Source organism: Hippichthys cyanospilos, chromosome 8, assembly GCF_059441005.1.
Source record: "Hippichthys cyanospilos isolate Australia breed blue-spotted pipefish chromosome 8, RoL_Hcya_1.0, whole genome shotgun sequence".
Taxonomy (NCBI): domain Eukaryota; kingdom Metazoa; phylum Chordata; class Actinopteri; order Syngnathiformes; family Syngnathidae; genus Hippichthys; species Hippichthys cyanospilos.
This window is the reverse complement of record NC_142376.1, coordinates 23,496,540-23,523,235: the sequence shown is the minus strand read 5'-3', so window position 1 is coordinate 23,523,235 and position 26,696 is coordinate 23,496,540. Positions and strand designations below refer to the sequence as shown.

The 26,696-nt window shown below is 39.1% G+C and overlaps 1 protein-coding gene across 5 annotated transcripts in view; it reads right to left on the bottom strand.

Moving 5' to 3' along the window:
• Positions 1–26,696, bottom strand: part of ddx51 (DEAD (Asp-Glu-Ala-Asp) box polypeptide 51) — a 92,023-nt gene that overhangs the window by 10,143 nt on the left and 55,184 nt on the right. For 4 of the 5 annotated variants that reach the window (XM_088420694.1, XM_088420695.1, XM_088420693.1 and 1 more), the window contains 7 exons: positions 10,014–10,085; positions 9,771–9,877; positions 9,584–9,692; positions 9,366–9,514; positions 6,084–6,279; positions 5,884–5,999; positions 5,675–5,791 (listed from right to left, as the gene is read on the bottom strand). In XM_088420694.1, the coding sequence (XP_088276820.1) occupies positions 5,675–5,791; positions 5,884–5,999; positions 6,084–6,279; positions 9,366–9,514; positions 9,584–9,692; positions 9,771–9,877; positions 10,014–10,085 (866 nt within the window). Of the gene's footprint in view, positions 1–5,640; positions 5,792–5,883; positions 6,000–6,083; positions 6,280–9,365; positions 9,515–9,583; positions 9,693–9,770; positions 9,878–10,013; positions 10,086–26,696 lie in introns of all 5 variants that reach the window. The other variant, XM_088420697.1, reaches the window with a different exon arrangement.

Sequence of the window (26,696 nt, the reverse complement as noted above, 5' to 3'; positions counted from 1 at the left end):
AAATGGACTGAAATGCTTAACTTCGAAGGCCGATTTACCCGCATATGTTGCCCACAAACATCACTGGCTTGGTCAACAATTACGTGCGTGCCACTCCCTATCATCTGTCTAACCCGGGGATTCCACCTACTGCGGTGCGGCTCCGCTACGCAGGGACTCCACACACCGGCGCCCACTGCGTACGTCTTTGGTTCGCTGCGCTGTGCCGTGTCGCGTCACACATTCCTTTGAAAGTCAAACCGCGCATGCGTGGGCGGAGATTATCAATGCGTGCAATTAAAAAAAATAATAATTCTTGACCTTCAGAAACAAACCAAGCTCTGTTTGTGGAAAGTTTGCTTGGATATCACGTCATTGCAGGTGTAAGCTTTAAAAAGGTCTTCTCGGGGTCTCCAAAGGTGACTGTAATACGGACCCATTCACCCATTGAAGCCGTGCTACAACAGCACTTAACGACAGAGCAGCACATAGTCAAATCTGCTTTTTTTTTGTTTCAGTGCGACTCTCGCTCCCTTTCTTGCGCGCACAATAATCAAACACGCTAACTTCTAACATATTCATTCAAAACAGAAAACAAATGTGAACAAATAAAAACACAATACATACTAAATATATTACACATGCTTGATTTATAATGGAAGAGTATATACAGCGTTCGTTTGAACTTTTAAGTGAATTGATTGAATCATGACTCAAACACTAATACATATATATTTTTACACATATACATAATATGTATATATTTTCACACACATTACTGCCATGGGAGAACAAAGTCTTTCTTCTAAGTTCTTTGGATTTGGATGTAGATCACATTCTTTTTTCTGTTTGATGCTTTCTGAACTGTGGACTTCACCATGGCGGACAAGATTTTGTCTTGTTTAAAGGTGTCGTGTTGCAATGTGTTCCAGGCATCACCCTACTATTTTGCTGTTCAAAGCTGGATATTCTCAACTTTAATGCAGTTCCAGCCAGACACCCGAGTCACCCTTTATTAATGCACTACTTAGATTCTTAAAATTGTAAACATAATTTTTTCCCATCAACCCTCTGCAGTTTTGCTTTTCACTTTGTATTATTTAGGTGCATAACATACATTATTAATACAAACAGCGAGGAGAAGGTATGACATCGCAAGTCAAGTCAAAGTTCAGCCAAATAAAAGAACGTGAATCGAAAACTCAAATAAAAAAGGAAAAATCTCTGTTGTTTACCTTGGAGCTGATTAAGATGATCAAGTACCCCATGATCAGGAGAAAAAGCTTGCGAAGTCCAAAATAAAACCTTACCAAGGTTGTTTGTATCATATACTACTAGTTAAAAGGCAATTTATTTTGAAGCAGTGACTAATCTTCTCACAATGTTAATGATAGGCAGCACATTATCTCCATGCATTCATTGCACTTCTGGCCCAAAAAGATTAAAAGATAAATAATAAAGAAAACAAAACACAATAATAGATCACCTCCCATCCCTATTAGGTACTTTAGTTTTCACAGTGTCATATACCCATATACTATGCAGCCACCTTTCTGTGATGAATTTAACTTCTAAATTAGTAGATTTGGGCCCACAAAAGTAATTCTTGTACTTGTTTTTCCTCTTAATATTGGGGCACTCACACACTTTGCATTTTATAGCGTTCATAGACTAGAATCCTGTGCAAGGTTGTGCTGCCTGCTACACCTAATATCATCCATCCAACTTTCCTATCAAAAACTCAACGTCACAGCTAGGCCCCCAGGAGTAGATATGGCTGTGGCCATGACATCTCTGACAGAAAGTTTTGTAGAGTCTTATAAGCTAGCGCTAATAAAGCCAGTATAAACAAAAATTAATTCGATGCCATTTGTCCTGATGAACCATATACTATATATTGTTCCTTGCGAGCTCTGGAATGTATACTTTAATAACCTCCATCTTTACACTCCACCAATTGATCGATTATATTGTACAATATACTATGTCCGTATGCATGCTCTACTGTACTCTATAGTGATCATCTTGTTTAGATTGAAGAACATAGTTGGATGCTGTAGTAATACGATTTGTATGTCACACCAATTGCCATTGCTTTACATGTCTGTCTTACACAGGAGCAGACGGACTTATACAACATAGACGAGATGGCTGTATAGGTACCATATACAGTATCATAAAGGCGAGTGGGGCTTGACAGGTCCCCACATACCTGATTTTGCAGCTGGACAAAAGAGACAAGCATCTACCCATCATGTACTCACGATGTGGCTGGATTGACAGAAATATTAAAAGTTAAATAAGATATAAAAACAGTGCATTTTTTTACGCGAAATCTGTTAACAACTCATGACAAGTATTGTGACTGTCAGCATTTACAATGCCATTATTAAGACAAACTATTCGGGTGCAATGAAAATAAAAGCAGTCTATTCTTAAAAAAAAAAAAAAAAAAAAAAAAAATCACAATTTGCACATATTCTATAAACTCTTTAAGGTATTAATATGCCAGGGTGGTTTTCCTGAGAGCAATCCATGAGAATGTTCACCAAAGACAATGTAGCTGTCTCAGATCAGACACAATATGCAAGGAACACCATACGAAGATGTCAAAATTATAATGTATGTACAAACCCAATTCGGTTAAAGTTGGGAAATTGTGTAAAATGTAAATATAAACAAAATACAACAATTTGAAAATCCTTCTCAACCCATATTCAATTGAATACATTACAAAAACAACATATTTAATGTTCAAACTGATAAACTTGTTTTTTGCCAAATAATAATTAACTTAGAATTTCATGGCTGTAACAAGTCCAGTGGGAAAGGGCATGTTTACCACTTTATTACACCATCTTTCCTTTTAATAACACTCAATAAACGTTTTAGAAGAGAGGAGACTAATTCTCTTAGCTTCTCAGTGTAATTCTTTCAGATTCTTGCTTGATATACCGCTTCAGCTGTTCAAAAGTCCCGGATCTTCTCTGACATATTTTATGCTTCAATAATGGACATTTTCGATGGGAGACAGGTCTGGACTGTAAGGAGGCCAGGGGAGAACCTGGACACTTTTACTTCGTAGCCACGCTGTTGTGATACGTGCAGAATGTGGCTGGGCATTATTTTGCTGAAATAAGTGGCGACCATGAAATAGACGTTGCTTGGATGGCAGCACATGTTGCTTCAAAATCTGTATGTACTTTTTAGCATTTATGTTGCCTTCACAGAAATGTAAATTACTCCTGCCATGGGAACTAATTCATCCCCATACCATCACAGATGGTGACTTTTGAACTTTGCGTTGATAACAGTCCAGATGGTCCGCTTCCTACAGAAAACCAACAGAGCCAACATTCATGAAATGCATGCTACTGAGTCTGTGTAACTGAATAATGAATTTAGTGTTAACAAAAATAGCAGGGTGGAGTTCAATAGATGAAGTCATTCATTCTATGAATAAACAAGTGTGAATCAGGGGGACCCTTATTTAAGGATAAAGCCAGCACATGTTGTCTATCCATTTCTCTCTGAAAACTTGAGAAAAATGGGTCATTCCAGACATTGTTCAGAAGAAAAACATACTTTGATTACAATGTTGATTAAAGAAGGGAAAATGTATAAAGAAGTGCAGAAAATGATGAGCTGCTCGGCTAAAATGATCTCCAATGCTTTAAAATGTAAAGGAAAACCAGAGAGACGTGGAAGAAAACGTAAAACTACTATTCAAATGGATCGAAGGATAGCCAGAATGGTGCAAACTCAGCCAATGATCAGCTCCAGGATGATCAATGACAGTCTGAAGTTACCTGTGCCTGTACTGTGACATTTAGAAGATGCCTGTGTGAAGCTAATCTATTGGCAAGAAGCCCATGCAAAGTCTCACTGTTAAAAAAAAGACATGTGCTGAAAATATGGAATTTGCAAAAGAACACATTGGCTGGCCAAGAGAGAAACGGAGAAACATTGTGTGGAAGGATGAGAGTAAGATTGTTCTCTTTGGGTCTAAGGGTAGCAGAGAGTTTGTCAGGGGATCCCCTAACACTGAACTCAAGCCACAGTACACCCGGAAGAAAGTGAAGCATGGCAGTGCAAGAATCATGATAAGGGTGTGTTTCTCTTACTATGGTGTCGGGCCTCTTTATGACATACCAAGGATCATAGATCAGTTTGGATACATCAACATACTTAAAGAGGTCATGTCTCCTTATGCTGAAGAGGAAATGCCCTTGAAATGGGTGTTTCAACAAGACAATGACCCCAAACACACCAGTAAGTTAGTAGCTTCTTGATTCCAGACCAATAAAATTAAAGTTATGGAGTTACCCGCCCAATCCCTGATCCTGAATCTGATAGAAAACTTGTGGGGTGACATTAAAAATGCTGTTTCTGAAGCAAAATCAAGAAATGCAGAGGAATTATGGAACGTTGTCAAATCATGGAATACCTGTTCACAATGGCAGAAGTTGGTCGACTCCATGCAACACAGATGTGAAACGGTTCTCAGAAACAGTGGTTATACAACTCAATATTAGTTTAGTGATTCATAGGAATGCTGAATCCTGGATATTTTTCAGTTTATACAGTAAATATTTGAGGTTGTGCAGTAAAATGCAGACACTGTTATTTTTTTGAACAGCCCAATGCTCAATTTTCTTCGTTTTTTTGTAATTAAATAATTTCTTATTCTTATTCTATACTTCTTATTCTTCATGTTTTGCTTTAGAATATAATGTGCAGTGTTCCCAATGCATGGAAATAAAAACTATAAAGCTTTTGGGCTTTACTCAATCTTTTAAACAGACTGCTATTATTTTGAACACAACTGTAGCACCCCAAGACAATAAATATGGATCAAACAGCCGACACTCATTTGAGCCTTAGCGGAGCAAATGGTGGCTTGTGTCTTTACAGCTGAATGTGGCTGCTTTGGATGCATCATTTTAGCAACTGTATGAATTCTGAAGGTGAATTGACGAGTCAAGACAACCTAGTCACTATGGCTAGGTTCATACTGCAGGGCTTAAAGCTCAAACCGGATTTTTTTGTGAAATAAATTTTTTTTTTTTTTGGTGAGATTGTTCAATTCCAGATGAATTTGACCCGTGTTTGAGTAGTAAACAGCCCCAAACTGTGCTCTGTTTGCGCATTAAGGACACTGTGACGTCATAGACAGTGGGCATGCTTAAAGTTTTTATGGAAGTACCTGGCAATGTTGAAATGGCTGTCATAGTGGAGTCAGAATATTTTCGATCTGTTAAAATTAAGGAGTAAACTAAGGATGTGTAGGGTAAGGTTTTTTAACATGGTGTGTTGTGGCGTCCCAGCAACAGACAAAACAACGACAAAATATACTTCGCCCTCCCTTTATTGAATTATGGTTATTTTGAATTTTCCGATCTGCTTTTGCCTTTTTGAGAGCAGAATAATGACGTTTGTCGCTCGCTCATTACGTGCGAGTCGGATGAATGCGACCTGGCTGTTCAAACAGAAGACACATGTCAAAATCAGATATGTATATAATTTTGTATCAGATACCGTATTTTCTGTGTCGTTCACAATGCTATCAAAAGAACAGATACAGGTTGGGTAGGGTCAAACAAATTGGAAATGGGTCACTTCAGGCTGCAGTGTGAACCGAGCTTACGTGATTCAACTCACACTGATTGCAACAAGAATGATTGTGCATTCTTACAGGTGGAGCTTTCCCTGTTCAAATTCCTTTAGCTTCATCTTTCTTTCTCTTGGAGACAGCCGAGAGGAGAACTCTGCTACTTGAACACCACCGAAGAGTTGTATTAGCAGGTAAAGTCTGAGTACAGCAAAAGAAACATGCTTTGAAACACAAACTAGGAGTGACACTCAACAGTAACACTAATACTTAAAATAGAGTTTCTCTTTAACCTGTGAGCTGTCCTTCTGGAGTTGACAAAACAAACAATCGGTCTCAGCTTCATGTGCAGGATGAAGTGGAGAATAATGAGAGGTTTTTTACTCAGCGTACAAGGCACATAAAATTCCTACAAAACATCCAAGCAATCAACAAGTCAGTAATACAGAATATGAGAATCCATTCCCCACACAATACAACCACAATAACGAACCGTCAGACTTTGGGGTAACTCAAACTGCACAGGCTTTTGGGAGTCAAGCAGTGGTTGAGGAGAGTTAGAGCAACTGGCAATGTTGGCAGAGCTGAAAAGTCTTGGGTGATGGAGGCCCAGCTGTTGCAATTTCTCTGGATTTTGGGTGAGAGTGGCAGAGAAAAGCAGCTTCTGAAGTGGAATTTGAGATGACTGGCTGTAATGGAAAAGGTAAGTCAATTGTCAATTTTTATGATGACAAATTACCTTATATAATATAAATCAATTTAACATTTATTGAAAAAGGTTTATATATATATATATATATATATATATATATATATATATATACACACACACATATATACATACAGTGGGCCCCCGGTTTACGAACTCCCTGTTTTATGTATTTTTCATCTTACGAACGTGGACCGCGGCGTTTTTTTGTCCCCCTCTTACGCACAAACCTTTCGTCTTACAAACAATCCAATATTCCGGTCAGTGTAGGCAGTCACGAAGATGCCAATATGCTATTGGCCGGCGTCACGTCAATCACAGAAATGCTGATATGCTATTGGCTGAACGCCCTCATCTAGCTTGATGGCACGGCATATTATATATATATATATATATATATATATATATATATATATATATATGCCGTGCCATATATATATATATATATATATATACACATATACATATACAGTCGGCCCCCGGTTTACAAACACCCTGTTTTACGAACAATTCGACTTACGAGCGTGGACCACAGAGATTTTTGTCCCCCACTTACGAGCAAACCTTTCGTCTTACGAACAATTCGACATGCCGGCCATTACGTATGCAAATATATTTTCGATTAGTTGTGTCAACAAAATCAGCAGTTGACGCTTGTGACAGTAACGTGAACGCTATTGCTCTTACAACGTCACAGTCACTGTCTCAGTCACGGAGTCAGTCACGGAGATGCCAATATGCTATTGGTCGATTAAGGTCACCCGGTCTCACTCATGGAGATGGTATTGGCCGGCGTCACGTCAATCACAGAAATGCCGATATGCTATTGGCCGAACGCCTTTATCTAGCTTGATGGCACAGCTGGTCTGGATGGAAGGAAGGAGAGAAAATGAGTGAAAAACGGAAGGAAGGAATGTTGTGAAGACTTTGCAAACTTTTATCTGTTAGACATAGCTTCTAAAATTGCTAGTAGCGGTAAAGGAAGAAGTAAGAGGATGGTGACAATAGAAACGAAGCAGGAGATAATAAAAAAAAAAGAGGGAGGCACACGCATAATTAACCTTGCTCGTACATATACATATATATATACATATATATATATATATATATATATATATATATATATATATATATATGGGCCTGAAATTGTCAACATGGGTAAATGTCAACATGGGTAAAGTCACACTGTTTGATTTTATAAAAATAAGTATTTCGTCACCAACAAACAAGCTAGATTTATGGCTGTCAGAGGTCTATATAGATATATATATATATATATATATATATATAGATAGAGAGAGAAAGAGAGAGAGAGAGAGAGAGAGAGAGAGAGAGAGAGAGAGAGAGAGAGAGAGAGAGAGAGAGAGAGAGAGAGAGAGAGGCCTGAAATTGTCAACATGGGTAAATGTTAACATGGGTAAAGTCACACTGTTTGATTTTTAAAGAATTTATTTGCAAGTTGTGGTGGAAAATAAGTACTTCGTCACCAACAAACACGCTAGATTTTTGGCTGTCAGAGGTCTAACTTCTTTTAATGAGGTCTAACAAGGTCTAATGATGCTTCACTCATTACCTGTATTAATGGCACCTGTTTTAACTCATTATCGGTATAAAAGACACCTGTCCACAACCTAAGTCAGTCACACTCCAAACTCCACGACGGCCAAGACCAAAGAGCTGTTGAAGGACACCAGAGACAAAATTCTAGACCTGCACCAGCCTGGGAAGACTGAATCTGCAATAGGTAAAATGCTTGGTGTAAAAAAATCAACTGTGGGAGCAATTATTAGAAAATGGAAGACATACTGGACCACTGATAATCTCCCTTGATCTGGGCTCCATGCAAGATCTCACCCTGTGGCGTCAAAATGATAACAAGAACGGTGAGCAAAAATCCCAGAGCCACACGGGGATCTAATGAGTGACTTACGTAGCGCTGAGACCACAGTAACAAAGGCTTCTATCAGTAACACAATGCGCCGCCAGGGATTCAAATCCTGCACTGCCAGAAGTGTCCCCCTGCTGAAGCCAGTCCAGGCCCTTCTGCGGTTCGCTAGAGAGCATTTGGATAATTCAGAAGAGGACTGGGAGAATATGTTATGGTCAGATGAACCCAAAATAGAACTTTTTGGTAGAAATGCAGGTTCTAGTGTTTGGAGGAGAAAGAATACGGAATTGCATCCCAAGAACACCATACCCACTGTGAAGCATGGGGGTGGAAACATCATGCTTTGGGGCTGTTTTTCTGCAAAGGGACCAGGACGGTTTATCTGTGTAAAGGGTAGAATGAATGGGGCCATGTATCGAGAGATTTTGCATGAAAATCTCCTTCCATCAGCGAGGGCATTGAAGAAGTGGCTGGGTCTTTCAGCATGACAATGATCCCAAACACACAGCCAGGGCAACAAAGGAGTGGCTTCGTAAGAAGCATTTCAAGGTCCTGGAGTGGCCTAGCCAGTCTCCAGATTTCAACCCTATAGAAAATCTGTGGAGGGAGTTCAAAGTCTGTGTTGCCCAACGACAGCCCCAAAACATCACTGCTCTTGAGCAGATCTGCATGGAGGAATGGGCCAAAATACCAGCAACAGTATGTGAAAAACTTGTGAAGAGTTACAGAAAACGTTTGGCCTCCATTATTGTCAACAAAGGGTACATAACAAAGTATTGAGATGGACTTTTGGTATTGGCCAAATACTTATTTTCCACCACAATTTGCAAATAAATTCTTCAAAAAACAAACAATGTGACTTTCTGGGTTTTTTTCCCACATTCTGTCTCTCATGGTTGAGGTTTACCCATGTTGAAAATTTCAGGCCTCTCTAATATTTCCAAGTTGGAGAACTTGCACAATTAGTGGTTGATTAAATACTTATTTGCCCCACTGTGTGTGTGTATTATATATATATATATATATATATATATATATATAATATTTATGTTTATTTATGTTTATATTATATTTATATACACACACACACATGTACAGCATACTGTATATAAATCTTGAAAGAGTAAAAAGTAAGTGTTATGTCCACTGCACAATGGGTGCATTAATGAGGAACTCACCAAGCTGCTGTCACATCCAAAGAGGACTTTCGCTTGAAGATGGATGTGCTCTCTGGTCTCTGATCTACCTTTCCATACACTGCCTTCACAACCTGACTGAGCCAAGCCTGACGCATGCTGTCCATCATTTTGTCTGCCTCATCAATAATCTATGCCAAATGATATAACAAATCAGAACAAACATTTTGAAAAGACATTTTTGATTTTTGGAAACTTACAAGGAACCGAAGGTGCTCCAGACATAAGCCAGAGTTGTTGTTGATATGATCAACTAGTCGACCTGGAGTGGCCACAACAATGTCAGCGAAACAGCATCGCATCCCCCTTCTATAGAAAAATAAAATGTATTTATCAAGTATGGGACATGTTCAGCAGCTCTTTTCTTTAGATGACTTTTACAACCACCTCTGTTCGGAAAGTGAAGCCAGCTCTGCTGCAAATGACTTCTGGCCTGCTAGCATGACGACTCTCAGGGTGGTTCCCTCAGCGTATGATGAAAAAACCTTGCAAACCTTGGCATATATTTTATTTACTTCAGTTTTGAATATATGCAACTGATGAAAATAAATTATAGTATCTAAAAGCATGAAAGGTTTTAGCCACATTAAGTGTCACACAGAAAAAAACAAAAAAAAACAAAACGAAGACCTGTTGAGCAAGCTCTTTCGTCGGCAACACTGCCAAGGCACGGACTTCGCACACAACCCTTTTCATCAGTACCTGATGGAAAAGAACATCTGTTTACCCATGCTCACAGTGAAAAATCAAACAGCTGTCATTGGTTCAATGATTTTTTTTTAAGTTGAAACAGTTGAGAAAAATTGCTTTGTTCTGATGTTGTATTTTTTTTATGTTGATCTAATTTTGTGATTATATGATTTTGTGCATGTGCAGTGCTTAAAACGGGTGAACCTTCTTTCCAAATTAGGTGTCTGCCCACCACTACTGGGCTTGAGTAGTTGACAATATTAGTAAAAAAAAAAAAAAAAAAAAAAAAAAAAAAAAAAAAAAAATCAATAAACCCTGTAGTTTGATAACCCTAGAGTTAAATGACTAATTTTTGCTTATAACTGAGTGTCTTTGACTGGTCATTTTCAGCTCTTGAATGTAATGTACAAAAGTGACGCCAGATAACCGGTCACGTCTGGTGACAGATGGCAGTGACATGACCCAAACGGAAGGGACTGCCACATAAGGTTCTCCCGGCTAAACCAGAAAACTATTTAAATTGTGGTTCACTCGTGCCGTAGAAGCCTGTGCCGTGTGTAGCTTATGCGATTGTATGAAGAATGTGTGAAGAATATTGAATTTGACTGCTTGTGTGAAACAAGTAGCTGACCAAACATGATTAAAAAGCAGTTTACACTTGAAATTTAAATTTATTTAAAAAATGCAAAAGCTTTCTTTCCTCTTCTCTCATCTCCTTCAGCTGCTCATGTGTGACCGACTCAGAAAACTTCCTCCGCAATGACCCAAAAACATTATTTAGTGTTGTTGTCACCTGACTGCTCAGGCGATCTGTCAATAAGATCAAGTCAGAGAAGACGGGGGCAACCTACAAGACATGTGATTGGTTCTCGGCGTGACAATCGACCAATGAGGGCAGGAGATGAAACACACTCCCGCTCAGAAGTTGAAATCCACTCCTCTTTGGTGCCCGTGTAAAATCAGATTTTAATCATCGTATTTTCCGCACTATAAGGCGCACCCAAAAGCCTGATTGTTTTTAAAAAGCTGACGGTGCGCCATATAGTCTGGTGCGCCTTATATATGGATCATATAATGTGCTGACTGCATAAACTATAGTTTATGCCTAAAAAACTCCAGTTCAAACCGACCTGACCTGAGGGTGTTAACGCCGACTCGGACCAGCGCGATTAATTAACTTGATTTGCAGGCACAACCAGTGTTCCCTCTAAGCACGATCTCAGCGCACTAGAATGTCGATGCTGCGCATAAAACACAACGCAATACAAACATATTGAATAATATTTCCTATTAGTCCTCATCTTATCTGGTTAATCAGATGAATAATAGTTTTCGGTACCATTTTGTATTGTGACAGCGAGTGATAATTTTCCAGCCTATGAATGTTTCACATACTATTCATCCAATCAAACGTAAGGACAGAAACGTTCCCTGCATCTACACACCGTGCTGGTTAGCTACCTAGCAACAGTGCGGAGTTAAGAGAAGTCAAATGCTAACCCCTTTTCCTCACGAAACGAACGAGCAGAGACACATCCACTCAACACGCCAAAGTAAAAAAGAAATGCGCTTCCTATAAGATGGAATGGCTGTCGGAGCATATTCAAATAGAAGAACAAGGGGTGAAAGTGAGTGAGATTTTTTTTTTTTCTTTTTCGCAACTTGAGGCTCGTTTATTGCCATGGTGACAAGTGCAATATAAATCACACTGTCATGTCTAAAACATTTATTGCTCAAGATAAAAAAAAAATAACAAACTTGCTGAAAACGAACAGAAATAGTTGTGATTTGTTAAGCATCAATGTGCAATCTTCTGGTCGCCTGGCTTACTCGTATGCTTGCCCAGGTTCAAATAAAAGTAGAGCTGCAAGCAGCTACAACGGGCCCTCGCAGACCTGTGCACATTGGGGTATGAACAGGTCAGGGTATGAACAAGGAGAATGAACGATGAACATTTAGTTGTAGATGACTTCAGCGCAGGACTCTTATCAAATATGTAAAATTTAGAAAAGGTGGGATAATGTGGGTTGAGTTACTGCAGCTTATATTGTTACAGTTGTGTGACTTTGTGCTGCCGTATAGGCCACGCCCATTGTCAAAACATCGTACGATTTGGTGGAGGGCATTAGGCATCAGACAACATTTAAGGGATATCACTTCAAGGGGCTCAGCAGAGTACATAAAAACATTAAGGATTTGCTGTATTTTTTGCTGCCACTAGGTGACGCTCGTATTATGATAAAAAATTGACTTGTAGGTGTGTTTCACATTGGACTCCCATCCAATATATGAAGTTTTAAAAATATCAGATCGAAGTGGCTCAGCAGAGTACATAAAAACGTTAAGGAGGTGATCTATTTTTTGCTGCCACTAGCTGGCTCTCGCACTACGATAAAAAATAGGCTTGTTGGTGTGTTTCACATTGGACTCCCATCCCATGTATGACGTTTTGAAAATTTCAGATCATCTAGGTCCAATTACAGCAACTTTTACCGTTTTGGCAAGACATCGGACTTTGAGTTGGCATAGAGGCAACGCCCTCTAATGAAAAGTCATAAAAGTTCAGAACCTTCATGTTCTAATGTCTCAAAACCTTTCCATCGGTTTTTGAGTTCATTTAGTCAAACAGGCATTGCACAGAATAAGAAAGTGTAAAAAATGAGATTTTTTTGTCCGCCACTAGGTGGCGCTTAAAATGATTTGGAAGACCATCTGGGTCCAAATACGACAACTTTGTTTATTTTGGCGAGATATCAGACTGACATTTTTGTTTGCTACTAGGTGGCCTTATAAACAATTGAAGATTTTTTTTAAACACGTGTTAAGGGCTTGAGTCTTGTGAAGTTTCAGATTTTTCCAAGCTTGTAAAGCTGAGTTATAAAGGTTTGTGTCACACGTGGCGAAGTTAACATCAAAGGCATAATATGAAGCCCCACCCCAAACATATTTGATGGCGGATCTTCACAAAAATTTGAACAATTGTGCCTCTCAGTCAGATAAAACAACACAGCAAATTTGAAGTAGATTAAGTAAAGCGTTGGAGAAAAAAAAAAAATTGGGGGGGCCAATTACAGCCACTTTTTGAACACATAATTTGAAGCCACGCCCCCATCATATATGTCAGCGGATCGGCACCAAATTTTGCCCAGTGGTGCCCCTATGTCTACTTATAGACCACAGCAAATTTGAAGGCGATTGAGTAAAGCGTTTAGGAGAAAGAAGGAGCAGTTTGGGACCTGTAAACGTGCAAAAATGGGCCAAAAATGCACATTCAAAAATTCATAACTCTTTTTCTGTACATCTGAGCACATGGCTCGCGCTGACTTTTTTGTAGGTCTCTAGGTCCTATATATGCCTAAAAATTTTCGTAGCTCTAGGTCAAACGTCCCGGGACCAGGTGCACTTTTTCGATCTTAGGTGGCGCTGCAGAGCCATTTTTTTTGCATTGTTTTGGCAAACATAAAAATATCAAATTTTTCACCGGGCCCGACAAATGTGCAAATTGTGGTGATTTTTCGTGCATGTTTAGGCCCTCAAAAATGGAAAAGCGCTGCACAGTAAATAATAATAATAACTAGAGCTGCAAGCAGCTATAAAGGGCCCTCGCAGACCTGTGCACGTTGGGGTATGAACAGGTCGGGGTATGAACAAGGAGTATGAACGATGAAAACTTAGTTGTAGATTACTTCAGTGCAGGACTCTTACCAAATATGTAAAATTTAGACAAGGTGGGACAATTTGGGTTGAGTTACTGCAGCTTTTATTGTTACAGTTTTGTGACTTTCAATGCCGTATAGGCCACACCCACTGTGGAAACATCGTACTCATTTGTGGAGGGCATAAGGCATGGCCACTGGCTTTTCAGAAAACATTTAAGGGATATCACTTCAAGGGGCTCAGCAGAGTACATAAAAACGTTAAGGATTTGCTATATTTTTTGCTGCCACTAGGTGGTGCTCGTACTATGATAAATAATAGGCTTGAAGCTGTGTTTCACATTGGACACATGCCCATATACGAAGTTTTGCAAATATCAGATTATCTAGGGTAAATTACAGCAACTTTTACTGTTTTGGCAAGACATCGGACTTTGAGTTGGCATAGAGGGCACGCCCTCGATGGAAAAGTCATAAAAGTTAACCTTCATTGTCCACTGTGTCATAGCTTTTCTGACCACTTTTGAGTTCATTTAGTCAAACAGGAATTGCACAGTGCATGACAGTGTAAAAAAATGAGATTTTTGTCCGCCACTAGGTGGCGCTGTAAATGATTTGGAAGTTTATCACATAGCTGTATTATTGCATGACTTTTAAAGTCCCTGCAGAGTTTCACATGGTTTGAAGCTGAAACAGCTGCATTATTAAGGTTTTTGTCACTCTTGGCGAGGGAAATATTCAAAATAATTTGAAGCTCCGCACACACCTTACAAGTCATGGGATCTTCACAATTTTTGGCATATTTGTGCCGCTATATCTGCTTATAGTTTGTGCCCAAGTAGAAGTTAATCGGGTGAACCATTTAAAGAAAAGGGCACTAGTTTTAGACCAGCTAATGTCTAAGAATGTGGTAAAATTGCACATAAAAAAAATTCAGAACAATTTTTCTGTACATTCTAGCATATAACTTCTATTGACTTTTTTGTAGGTCTTACAGTCCTTCATTTGCCTAAAAAGTTTCATAGCTGTAGGTCAAACCAAACAGGATTGACTGTAATCTTTCAAATAATGACATTTTTTGCAGCCACTAGGTGGCGCTAGCTTTAAACTGGAATATATGTTTGTCGATGTCTGAAGGAAAAAACTTTTATCCAATGTGTGAAATTGTGAGAAGATCAGATCATCTGGGTCAAACTACAGCAGCTTTTACTGGTCCAATAAAACTTCAGAATGAAAATGGACGTATAGGCCACGCCCATTATCAAAATTTGGTGGAGGTCAGCAAGGCTGTCCAGAGGCTTGTCAGACTTAATTTCAGCGATATTACTTCAAAGGGCTCAGCTAAACACATAAAAACGTTTAAAAAATGCTATATTTTTGCCTGCCACTAGGTGGCGCTCGCACTACGACAAAAAAATACGTTGATAGGTGTATTCCGCATTAGGATCCCATCAAATATGTAAAGTTTAAAAATGATAAGACCATCTGGGTCCAAATACAGCAACTTTGTTCGTTTTCGCGAGACATCAGACTGACATCTTTGTTTGCCACTAGGTGGCCTTATAAGCAATTGAAGATCTTTTTAAACACATGTGTTAAGGGCTTAAGTCTTAATGTGTCTGTGAAGTTTCAGATTTTTCCAAGCTTGTAAAGCTGAGTTATAAAGGTTTGTTTCACATGTGGCAAAGTACACATCAAAGGCATAATATGAAGCCCCGCCCCCAACATATTTGTTGGCGGATCTTCACAAAAATTTGAACAATTGTGCATCTAATTCAGATAAAACACCACAGCAAATTTGAAGTCAATTGGGTCAAGCGTTTAGGAGAAAAAAGGAGCAGTTCGGGACCTGCAAATGAGCAAATTCGGGCCAAAAGTGCACATTAAAAAATTCATAACTCTCTTTCTGTACATCTGAGCATATGGCTGACGCTGACTTTTTTGGAGGGTTCGGGGTCCTACATAAGGCTACAAATTTTTGGAGCTCTAGCTCAAACAAGCCGGGAGTGAGAGGCTATTTTCCACTCATAAGGCCATTTTGGGGCCAATTACAGCCACTTTTTTCGTTTTGGCGAGTCATCTGACTTTGAAGTGGCGTGCAGATCACGCCCATTATCGAAAAGTCATAAAATTTTAAAACCTTAATATTCCATGTCTAAATGGTCTTCTGACCAATTTTCAGGTATTTTACTCAAACAGACCGAGCACAATACATGAAAGTGTAAAAAATGACATTTTTATCAACCACTAGGCGGCGCTAGTAGCTATTCCAAAAATTTTTTTTTAAAGGTGTTCAAAGTCTTAGTCTCCATCTGTTTATGAAGTTTCTGATTTTTTTAAGCTTGTACATAAGAGTTATTAAGGTTTTTGTCACTCTTGGCGACGGAAAAATTGAACACATAATTTAAAGCCACGCCCCTTTCATATATGTCAGCTGATCTGCACCAAATTTTGCCCAGGTTTGCCTCTATGTCTGATTATGGACCACAGCAAATTTAAAGGTGATTGGGTCAAGCGTTTAGGAGAAACAAGGAGCAGTTTGGGACCTGCAAACGTGCAAAAATGGGCCAAAAATGCACATTCAAAAATTCATAACTCTTTTTCTGTACATCTGAGCACATGGCTCGCGCTGACTTTTTTGTAGGTCTCTAGGACCTACATATGCCTAAAAAATTTCGTAGCTCTAGGTCAAACGGGCCGGGACCAGGTGAATTTTTTCGACCTTAGGTGGCGCTGCAGAGCCATTTTTTTTGCATTGTTTTGGGAAACACAAAAATATCCAATTTTTCACCGGGCCCGACAAATGTGCAAATTTTGGTGACTTTTCGTGCATGTTTAGGCCCTCAAAAATGGAAAAGCGCTGCACAATAAATAATAATAATAATAATAATAATAATAATAATAAGAATAATAATCTGGAGAAAAACAAGAGGGCTCTCGCAGCGGTAGCTGCTCGGGCCCTAATAATAATAATCTGGAGAAAAACAAGAGGGCTCTCGCAGCGGTAGCTGCTCGGGCCCTAATAATAATAATAATAACTAGAGCTGCAAGCAGCTATAAAGGGCCCTCGCAGACCTGTGCACGTTGGGGTATGAACAGGTCGGGGTATGAACAAGGACTATGAATGATGAAAAAGTAGTTGTAAATCACTTCAGTGCAGGACTATTACCAAATATGTGAAATTTAGACAAGGTGGGACAATGTGTGTGGAGTTACTGCAGCTTTTATTGTTCCAATTTTGTGACTTTCAATGCCATATAGGCCACACCCACTGTCGAAACATTGTACTGATTTGTGGGGGGCATAAGGCATGGCCACTGGCTTTTCAGAAAACATTTAAGGGATATCACTTCAAGGGGCTCAGCAGAGTACATAAAAACGTTAAGGATTTGCTATATTTTTTGCTGCCATTAGGTGGCGCTCGTACTATGATAAAAAATAGGCTCCTAGGTGTGTTTCACATTGGACTCCGGTCCCATATATGAAGTTTTGCAAACATCAGATCATCTAGGTCCAATTACAGCAACTTTTACCGTTTTGGGGAGACATCAGACTTTGAGTTTGCATAGAGGCCACGCCCTTTAATGAAAAGTCATAAAAGTTGAGAACCTTAATGTTCCAATGTGTCATAGCTTTTCTGACCATTTTTTAGTTCATTTAGTCAAACAGGCATTTCACAGTACATAAAAGTATAAAAAATGAGATTTTTGTCCGCCACTGGGTGGCGCTGTAAATGATTAGAAAGTTTATCACATAGCTGTATTATTGCATTACTTTTAAAGGCCCAGAAGAGTTTCAGATGGTTTGAAGCTGTCATAGCTGAGTTATTAACATTTTTGTCACTCTTGGCGAAGGAAGTATTAAACATAATTTGAAGCTCCGGCCGCATCTTTTATGTCAAGAGATCTTCACGATATTTGGACTATGTGTGCCCCTCAGTTGGATAATGATTCATGCCAAAGTTGAAGGTAATGGGGTGAATCCTTTAAGAGAAAAAGACACTAGTTTGAGACCAGCTAACGTCTAAGAATGGGACAAAACTGCACATTAAAAAAATTCATAACAATTTTTCTGTACATCCTAGCACATTTTTTCTATGGACTTTTTTGTAGGTCTTACAGTCCTTCATTTGCCTACAAAGTTTCATAGCTGTAGGTCAAACCAAACAGGATTGTTTGTAATCTTTCGACTAATGACATTTTTTGCAGCCACTAGGTGGCGCTAGCTTTAAACTGGAATATATTTTTGTCGATATGTTCAGGAGAATATTTTCATGCAATGTGTGAAATTGTGAGAAGATCAGATCATCTGGGTCAAATTACAGCAAATTTTACTGGACAGATAAAGCTTTGGAATGAAAATGGTCGTAGAGGCCACGCCCATTATCGAAACTTCGTAAAGTTTGGTGGAGGTCAGCAGGGCTGTCTAGAGGCTTTTCAGACTTAATTTCAGCGATATTACTTCAAAGGGCTCAGCTAAACACATAAAAAAGTTTAAAAAATGCTATATTTTTGGCTGCCACTAGGTGGCACTCGCACTATAACAAAAAATACATTGATAGGTGTATTCCGCATTGGAAACTCATTAAATATATGAAGTTTAGAAAAGATAAGACTATCTGGGACCAAACACAGCAACTTTGTTCGTTTTGGCGAGACATCAGACTGACATTTGTTTGCCACTAGATGGCCTTATAAGCAATTGAAGATTTTTTTAAACACTTGTGTTAAGGGCTTAAGTTTCCATGTGTCTGTGAAGTTTCAGATTTTTCCAAGCTTGTAAAGCTGAGTTATAAAGGTTTGTTTCACATGTGGCAAAGTAATCATCAAAGGCATAATATAAAGCCCCGCCCCCAACATATTTGTTGGCGGATCGTCACAAAAATTTGAACAATTGTGCCTCACAGTCAGAAAAAACATCACAGCAAATTTGAAGGCGATCGGGTCAAGCGTTTGGGAGAAAAAAGGAGCAGTTCGGGACCTGCAAATGAGCAAAAACGGGCCAATAGTGAACATGCAAAAATTCATAACTCTCTTTCTGTAAATCTGAGCATATGGCTCGCGCTGACTTTTTTGTAGGGCTCGAGGCCCTACATAAGGCTACAAATTTTTGGAGCTCTAGGTGAAACGGGCCGGGAGTGAGAGGCTATTTTCCACTCATAAGGCCATTTTGGGGCCAATTACAGCCACTGTTTTCGTTTTGGCGAGTCATCTGACTTTGAGGTGGCGTGCAGACTACGGCCATTATCGAAATGTCGTAAAATTTTAAAACCTTAATATTCCATGTCTTAATGATATTCTGACCAATTTTCATTTGTTTTACTCAAACAGACTGTGCACAATACATGAAAGTGTAAAAAATAACAATTTAATCAACCACTAGGCGGTGCTAGTAGGTATTTAAAAAAATTTTTTTCAAAGGTGTTAAAGACATAAGTTTCCATGTGTCTATAAAGTTTTAGATTTTTTTAAGCTAGTACAACAAAGTTATTAAGGTTTATGTCACTCTTGGCGAAGGAAAAATTGAACACATAATTTGAAGCCACGCCCCTATCATATATGTCAGCGGATCTGCACCAAATTTTGCCCACTTGTGCCCCTATGTGTGAATATGGACCACAGCAAATTTGAAGGCGATTGAGTAAAGCGTTTAGGAGAAACAAGGAGCAGTTTGGGACCTGCAAACATGCAAAAATGGGCCAAAAATGCACATTCAAAAATTCATAACTCTTTTTCTGTACATCTGAGCACATGGCTCGCGCTGACTTTTTTGTAGGTCTCTAGGTCCTACATATGCCTAAAAATTTTCGTAGCTCTAGGTCAAACGGGCCGGGACCAGGTGCACTTTTTCAACCTTAGGTGGCGCTGCAGAGCCATTTTTTTAGCATTGTTTTGGGTAACACAAAAATATCCAATTTTTCACCGGGCCCGACAAATGTGCAAATTTTGGTGACTTTTCGTGCATGTTTAGGCCCTCAAAAATGGAAAAGCGCTGCACAGTAAATAATAATAATAATAATAACTAGAGCTGCAAGCAGCTATAAAGGGCCCTCGCAGACCTGTGTACGTTGGGGTATGAACAGGTCGGGGTATGAACAAGGACTACGAACGATGAAAAATTAGTTGTAGATCCCTTCAGTGCAGGACTATTACCAAATATGTAAAATTTAGACAAGGTGGGACAATGTGGGTGGAGTTACTGCAGCTTTTATTGTTCCAATTTTGTGACTTTCAATGCCATATACGCCACAGCCACTGTCGAAACATCGTACTGATTTGTGGAGGGCATAAGGCATGGCCACTGGCTTTTCAGAAAACATTTAAGGGATATGACTTCAAGGGGCTCAGCAGAGTACATAAAAATGTTAAGGATTTGCTATATTTTTTGCTGCCATTAGGTGGCGCTCGTACTATGATAAAAAATAGGCTCCTAGGTGTGTTTCACATTGACTCCCGTCCCATATATGAAGTTTTTCAAACATCAGATTATCTAGGTCCAATTACAGCAACTTTTACCGTTTTGGGGAGACATCAGACTTTGAGTTTGCATAGAGGCCATGCCCTTTAATGAAAAGTCATAAAAGTTGAGAACCTTAATGTTCCAATGGGTCATAGCTTTTCTGACCATTTTTTAGTTCATTTAGTCAAACAGGCATTTCACAGTACATAAAAGTATAAAAAATGAGATTTTTGTCCGCCACTGGGTGGCGCTGTAAATGATTTGAAAGTTTATCACATAGCTGTATTATTGCATTACTTTTAAAGGCCCAGGAGAGTTTCAGATGGTTTGAAGCTGTCATAGCTGAGTTATTAAGATTGTTGTCACTCTTGGCAAAGGAAGTATTAAACATAATTTGAAGCTCCGCCCGCATCTTTTATGTCAAGACATCTTCACGATATTTGGACTATGTGTGCCCCTCAGTTGGATAATGATTCATGCCAAAGTTGAAGGTAATGGGGTGAATCGTTCAAGAGAAAAAGGCACTAGTTTGAGACCAGCTAATGTCTAAGAATGGGACAAAACTGCACATTAAAAAAATTCATAACAATTTTTCTGTACATCCTAGCACATGTTTTCTATTGACTTTTTTGTAGGTCTTACAGTCCTTCATTTGCCTACAAAGTTTCATAGCTGTAGGTCAAACCAAACAGGATTGTTTGTAATCTTTCGACTAATGACATTTTTTGCAGCCACTAGGTGGCGCTAGCTTTAAACTGGAATATATTTTTGTCGATATGTTCAGGAGAATATTTTCATGCAATGTGTGAAATTGTGAGAAGATCAGATCATCTGGGTCAAATTACAGCAAATTTTACTGGACAGATAAAGCTTTGGAATGTAAATGGTCGTAGAGGCCACGCCCATTATCGAAACTTCGTAAAATTTGGTGGAGGTCAGCAGGGCTGTCTAGAGTCTTTTCAGACTTAATGTCAGCGATATGACTTCAAAGGGCTCAGGTAAACACATAAAAACGTTTAAAAAATGCTGTATTTTTGGCTGCCACTAGGTGGCACTCGCACTATAACAAAAAATACGTTGATAGGTGTATTCCGCATTGGAAACTCATTAAATATATGAAGTTTAGAAAAGATAAGACTATCTGGGACCAAACACAGCAACTTTGTTCGTTTTGGCGAGACATCAGACTGACATTTTGGTTTGCCACTAGATGGCCTTATAAGCAATTGAAGATTTGTTTAAACACTTGTGTTAAGGGCTTAAGTTTCCATGTGTCTGTGAAGTTTCTGATTTTTCCAAGCTTGTAAAGCTGAGTTATAAAGGTTTGTTTCACATGTGGCAAAGTAATCATCAAAGGCATAATATAAAGCCCCGCCCCCAACATATTTGTTGGCGGATCGTCACAAAAATTTGAACAATTGTGCCTCACAGTCAGAAAAAACATCACAGCAAATTTGAAGGCGATCGGGTCAAGCGTTTGGGAGAAAAAAGGAGCAGTTCGGGACCTGCAAATGAGCAAAAACGGGCCAAAAGTGCACATTCAAAAATTCATAACTCTCTTTCTGTACATCTGAGCATATGGCTCGCGCTGACTTTTTTGTAGGGCTCGAGGTCCTACATAAGGCTACAAATTTTTGGAGCTCTAGGTCAAACGGGCCGGGAGTGAGAGGCTATTTTCCACTCATAAGGCCATTTTGGGGCCAATTACAGCCACTTTTTTCGTTTTGGCGAGTCATCTGACTTTGAGGTGGCGTGCAGACTACGCCCATTATCGAAATGTCGTAAAATTTTAAAACCTTAATATTCCATGTCTTAATGATATTCTGACCAATTTTCATTTGTTTTACTCAAACAGACTGAGCACAATACATGAAAGTGTAAAAAATGACATTTTAATCAACCACTAGGCGGCGCTAGTAGGTATTTAAAAAAACTTTTTTTAAACGTGTTAAAGACATAAGTTTTCATGTGTCTGTGAAGTTTTAGATTTTTTTAAGCTTGTACATCAAAGTTATTAAGGTTTTTGTCCTTCTTGGCGAAGGAAAAATTGAACACATAATTTGAAGCCACGCCCCTATCATATATGTCAGCGGATCTGCACCAAATTTTGCCCACTTGTGCCCCTATGTGTGAATATGGACCACAGCAAATTTGAAGGTGATTGAGTAAAGCGTTTAGGAGAAACAAGGAGCAGTTTGGGACCTGCAAACGTGCAAAAATGGGCCAAAAATGCACATTCAAAAATTCATAACTCTTTTTCTGTACATCTGAGCACATGGCTCGCGCTGACTTTTTTGTAGGTCTCTAGGTCCTACATATGCCTAAAAATTTTCGTAGCTCTAGGTCAAACGGGCCGGGACCAGGTGCACTTTTTCAACCTTAGGTGGCGCTGCAGAGCCATTTTTTTTGCATTATTTTGGGAAACACAAAAATATCCAATTTTTCACCGGGCCCGACAAATGTGCAAATTTTGGTGACTTTTCGTGCATGTTTAGGCCCTCAAAAATGGAAAAGCGCTGCACAGTAAATAATAATAATAATAATAATAATAATAACTAGAGCTGCAAGCAGCTATAAAGGGCCCTCGCAGACCTGTGCACGTTGAGGTATGAACAGGTCGGGGTATGAACAAGGACTATGAACGATGAAAAAGTAGTTGTAGATGACTTCAGTGCAGGACTATTACCAAATATGTAAAATTTAGACAAGGTGGGACAATGTGTGTGGAGTTACTGCAGCTTTTATTGTTCCAATTTTGTGACTTTCAATGCCATATAGGCCACACCCACTGTGGAAACATCGTACTGATTTGTGGAGGGCATAAGGCATGGCCACTGGCTTTTCAGAAAACATTTAAGGGATATCACTTCAAGGGGCTCAGCACATAAAACGTTAAGGATTTGCTATAGTTTTTGCTGCCACTAGGTGGCGCTCGTACTATGATAAAAAAATAGGCCTGTAGGTGTGTTTCACATTGGACTCCCATCCCATATATGAAGTTTTAAAAATATCAGATCGTCTAGGTCCAATTACAGCAACTTTTACCGTTTTCGCGCGAGACATCAGATTTTGAGTTGGCATAGAGGCCACGCCCTTTAATGAAAAGTCATAAAAGTTGAGAACCTTAATGTTCCAATGTGTCATAGCTTTTCTGACCATTTTTGAGTTCATTTAGTCAAACAGGCATTTCACAGTACATAAAAGTAAAAAAAAATAGATTTTTGTCCGCCACTGGGTGGCGCTGTAAATGATTTGAAAGTGTATCACATAGCTGTATTATTGCATGACTTTTAAAGTCCCAGGAAAGTTTCAGGTGGTTTAAAGCTGTCATAGCGGAGTTATTAAGTTTTTTGTCACTCTTGGCAAAGGAAGTATTAAACATAATTTGAAGCTCCGCCCCCATCTTTTATGTCGAGAGATCTTCACGATATTTAGACTATGTGTGCCCCTCAGTTGGATAATGATTCATGCCAAAGTTGAAGGTAATGGGGTGAATCGTTCAAGAGAAAAAGGCACTAGTTTGAGACCAGCTAATGTCTAAGAATGGGACAAAACTGCACATTAAAAAAATTCATAACAATTTTTCTGTACATCCTAGCAAATCACTTTTATTGACATTTTTGTAGGCCTTGCAGTCCTTCATTTGCCTACAAAGTTTCATAGCTGTAGGTCAAACCAAACAGGATTGACTGTAATATTTCGACTAATGACATTTTTTGCAGCCACTAGGTGGCGCTAGCTTTAAACTGGAATATATTTTTGTCGATATGTTCAGGAGAATATTTTCATCCAATGTGTGAAATTGTGAGAAGATCAGAGCATCTGGGTCAAATTACAGCAACTTTTACTGGACAGATAAAGCTTCGGAATGAAAATGGTCATAGAGGCCACGGCCATTATCGAAACTTCGTAAAATTTTGTGGAGGTCAGCAAGGCTGTCTAGAGGCATTTCAGACTTAATTTCAGCGATATTATTTCAAAGGGCTCAGCTAAACACTTAAAAACGTTTAAAAAATGCTATATTTTTGGCTGCCACTAGGTGGCGCTCGCACTATAACAAAAAATACGTTGATAGGTGTATTCCGCATTGGAAACCCATTAAATATATGAAGTTTAGAAAAGATAAGACCATCTGGGTCCAAATACAGCAACTTTGTTCGTTTTCGCGAGACATCAGACTGACATTTTTGTTTGCCACTAGGTGGCTTTATAAGCAATTGAAGATTTTTTTTAAAACATGTGTTAAGGGCTTGAGTATTCATGTGTCTGTGAAGTTTCAGATTTTTCCAAGCTTAGAAAGCTGAGTTATAAAGGTTTGTTTCACATGTGGCAAAGTAAACGTCAAAGGCATAATATGAAGCCCCGCCCTTAACATATTTGATTGCGGATTGTCACGAAAATTTGAACAATTTTGCCTCACAGTCAGATAAAACATCACAGCAAATTTGAAGTCGATCGGGTCAAGCGTTTGGGAGAAAAAAGGAGCAGCTCGGGACCTGCAAATGAACAAAAACGGGCCAAAAGTGCACATTCAAAAATTCATAACTCTCTTTCTGTACATCTGAGCATATGGCTCGCGCTGACTTTTTTGTAGGGCTCGAGGTCCTACATAAGGCTACAAATTTTTGTAGCTGTAGGTCAAACGAGCCGGGAGTGAGAGGCTATTTTCCACTCATAAGGCCATTTTGGGGCCAATTACAGCCACTTTTTTCATTTTGGCGAGTCATCTGACTTTGAAGTGGCGTGCAGACCACGCCCATTATCGAAAAGTCATAAAATTTTAAAATCTTAATATTCCATGTCTTAATGATATTCTGACCAATTTTCACTTATTTTACTCAAACAGACTGAGCACAATACATGAAAGTGTAAAAAATGACATTTTAATCAACCACTAGGCGGCGCTAGTAGGTATTTAAAAAAACTTTTTTTAAAGGTGTTAAAGACATAAGTTTCCATGTGTCTATGAAGTTTTAGATTTTTTTAAGCTAGTACATCAAAGTTATTAAGGTTTTTGTCCCTCTTGGCGAAGGAAAAATTGAACACATAATTTGAAGCCGCGCCCCTATCATATATGTCAGCGGATCTGCACCAAATTTTGCCCACTTGTGCCCCTATGTGTGAATATGAACCACAGCAAATTTGAAGGCGATTGAGTAGAGCGTTTAGGAGAAAGAAGGAGCAGTTTGGGACCTGCAAACGTGCAAAAATGGGCCAAAAATGCACATTCAAAAATTCATAACTCTTTTTCTGTACATCTGAGCACATGGCTCGCGCTGACTTTTTTGTAGGTCTCTTGGCCCTTCATATGCCTAAAAATTTTCGTAGCTCTAGGTCAAACGGGCCGGGACCAGGTGCACTTTTTCAACCTTAGGTGGCGCTGCAGAGCAATTTTTTTTGCATTCTTTTGAGAAACACAAAAATATCCAATTTTTCACCGGGCCCGACAAATGTGCAAATTTTGGTGACTTTTCGTGCATGTTTAGGCCCTCAAAAATGGAAAAGCGCTGCACAGTAAATAATAATAATAATAATAATAATAATAATAATAATAATAATAATAATAATAATCCGGTGAAAAACAAGAGGGCTCTCGCAGCGGTAGCTGCTCGGGCCCTAATAATCTGGAGAAAAACAAGAGGGCTCTCGCAGCGGTAGCTGCTCGGGCCCTAATAATAAGAAGAATAATAATCTGGAGAAAAACAAGAGGGCTCTCGCAGCGGTAGCTGCTCGGGCCCTAACTAGAGCTGCAAGCAGCTATAAAGGGCCCTCGCAGACCTGTGCACGTTGGGGTATGAACAGGTAGGGGTATGAACAAGGACTATGAATGATGAAAAAGTAGTTGTAGATGACTTCAGTGCAGGACTCTTACCAAATATGTAAAATTTAGACAAGGTGGGACAATTTGGGTTGAGTTACTGCAGCTTTTATTGTTACAGTTTTGTGACTTTCAATGCCGTATGGGCCACACCCACTGTGGAAACATCATACTGATTTGTGGAGGGCATAAGGCATGGCCACTGGCTTTTCAGAAAACATTTAAGGGATATCACTTCAAGGGGCACAGCACATAAAACGTTAAGGATTTGCTATAGTTTTTGCTGCCACTAGGTGGCGCTCGTACTATGATAAAAAAATAGGCCTGTAGGTGTGTTTCACATTGGACTCCCATCCCATATATGAAGTTTTAAAAATATCAGATCGTCTAGGTCCAATTACAGCAACTTTTACCGTTTTCGCGCGAGACATCAGATTTTGAGTTGGCATAGAGGCCACGCCCTTTAATGAAAAGTCATAAAAGTTGAGAACCTTAATGTTCCAATGTGTCATAGCTTTTCTGACCATTTTTGAGTTCATTTAGTCAAACAGGCATTTCACAGTACATAAAAGTAAAAAAAAATAGATTTTTGTCCGCCACTGGGTGGCGCTGTAAATGATTTGAAAGTTTATCACATAGCTGTATTATTGCATGACTTTTAAAGGCCCAGAAGAGTTTCAGATGGTTTAA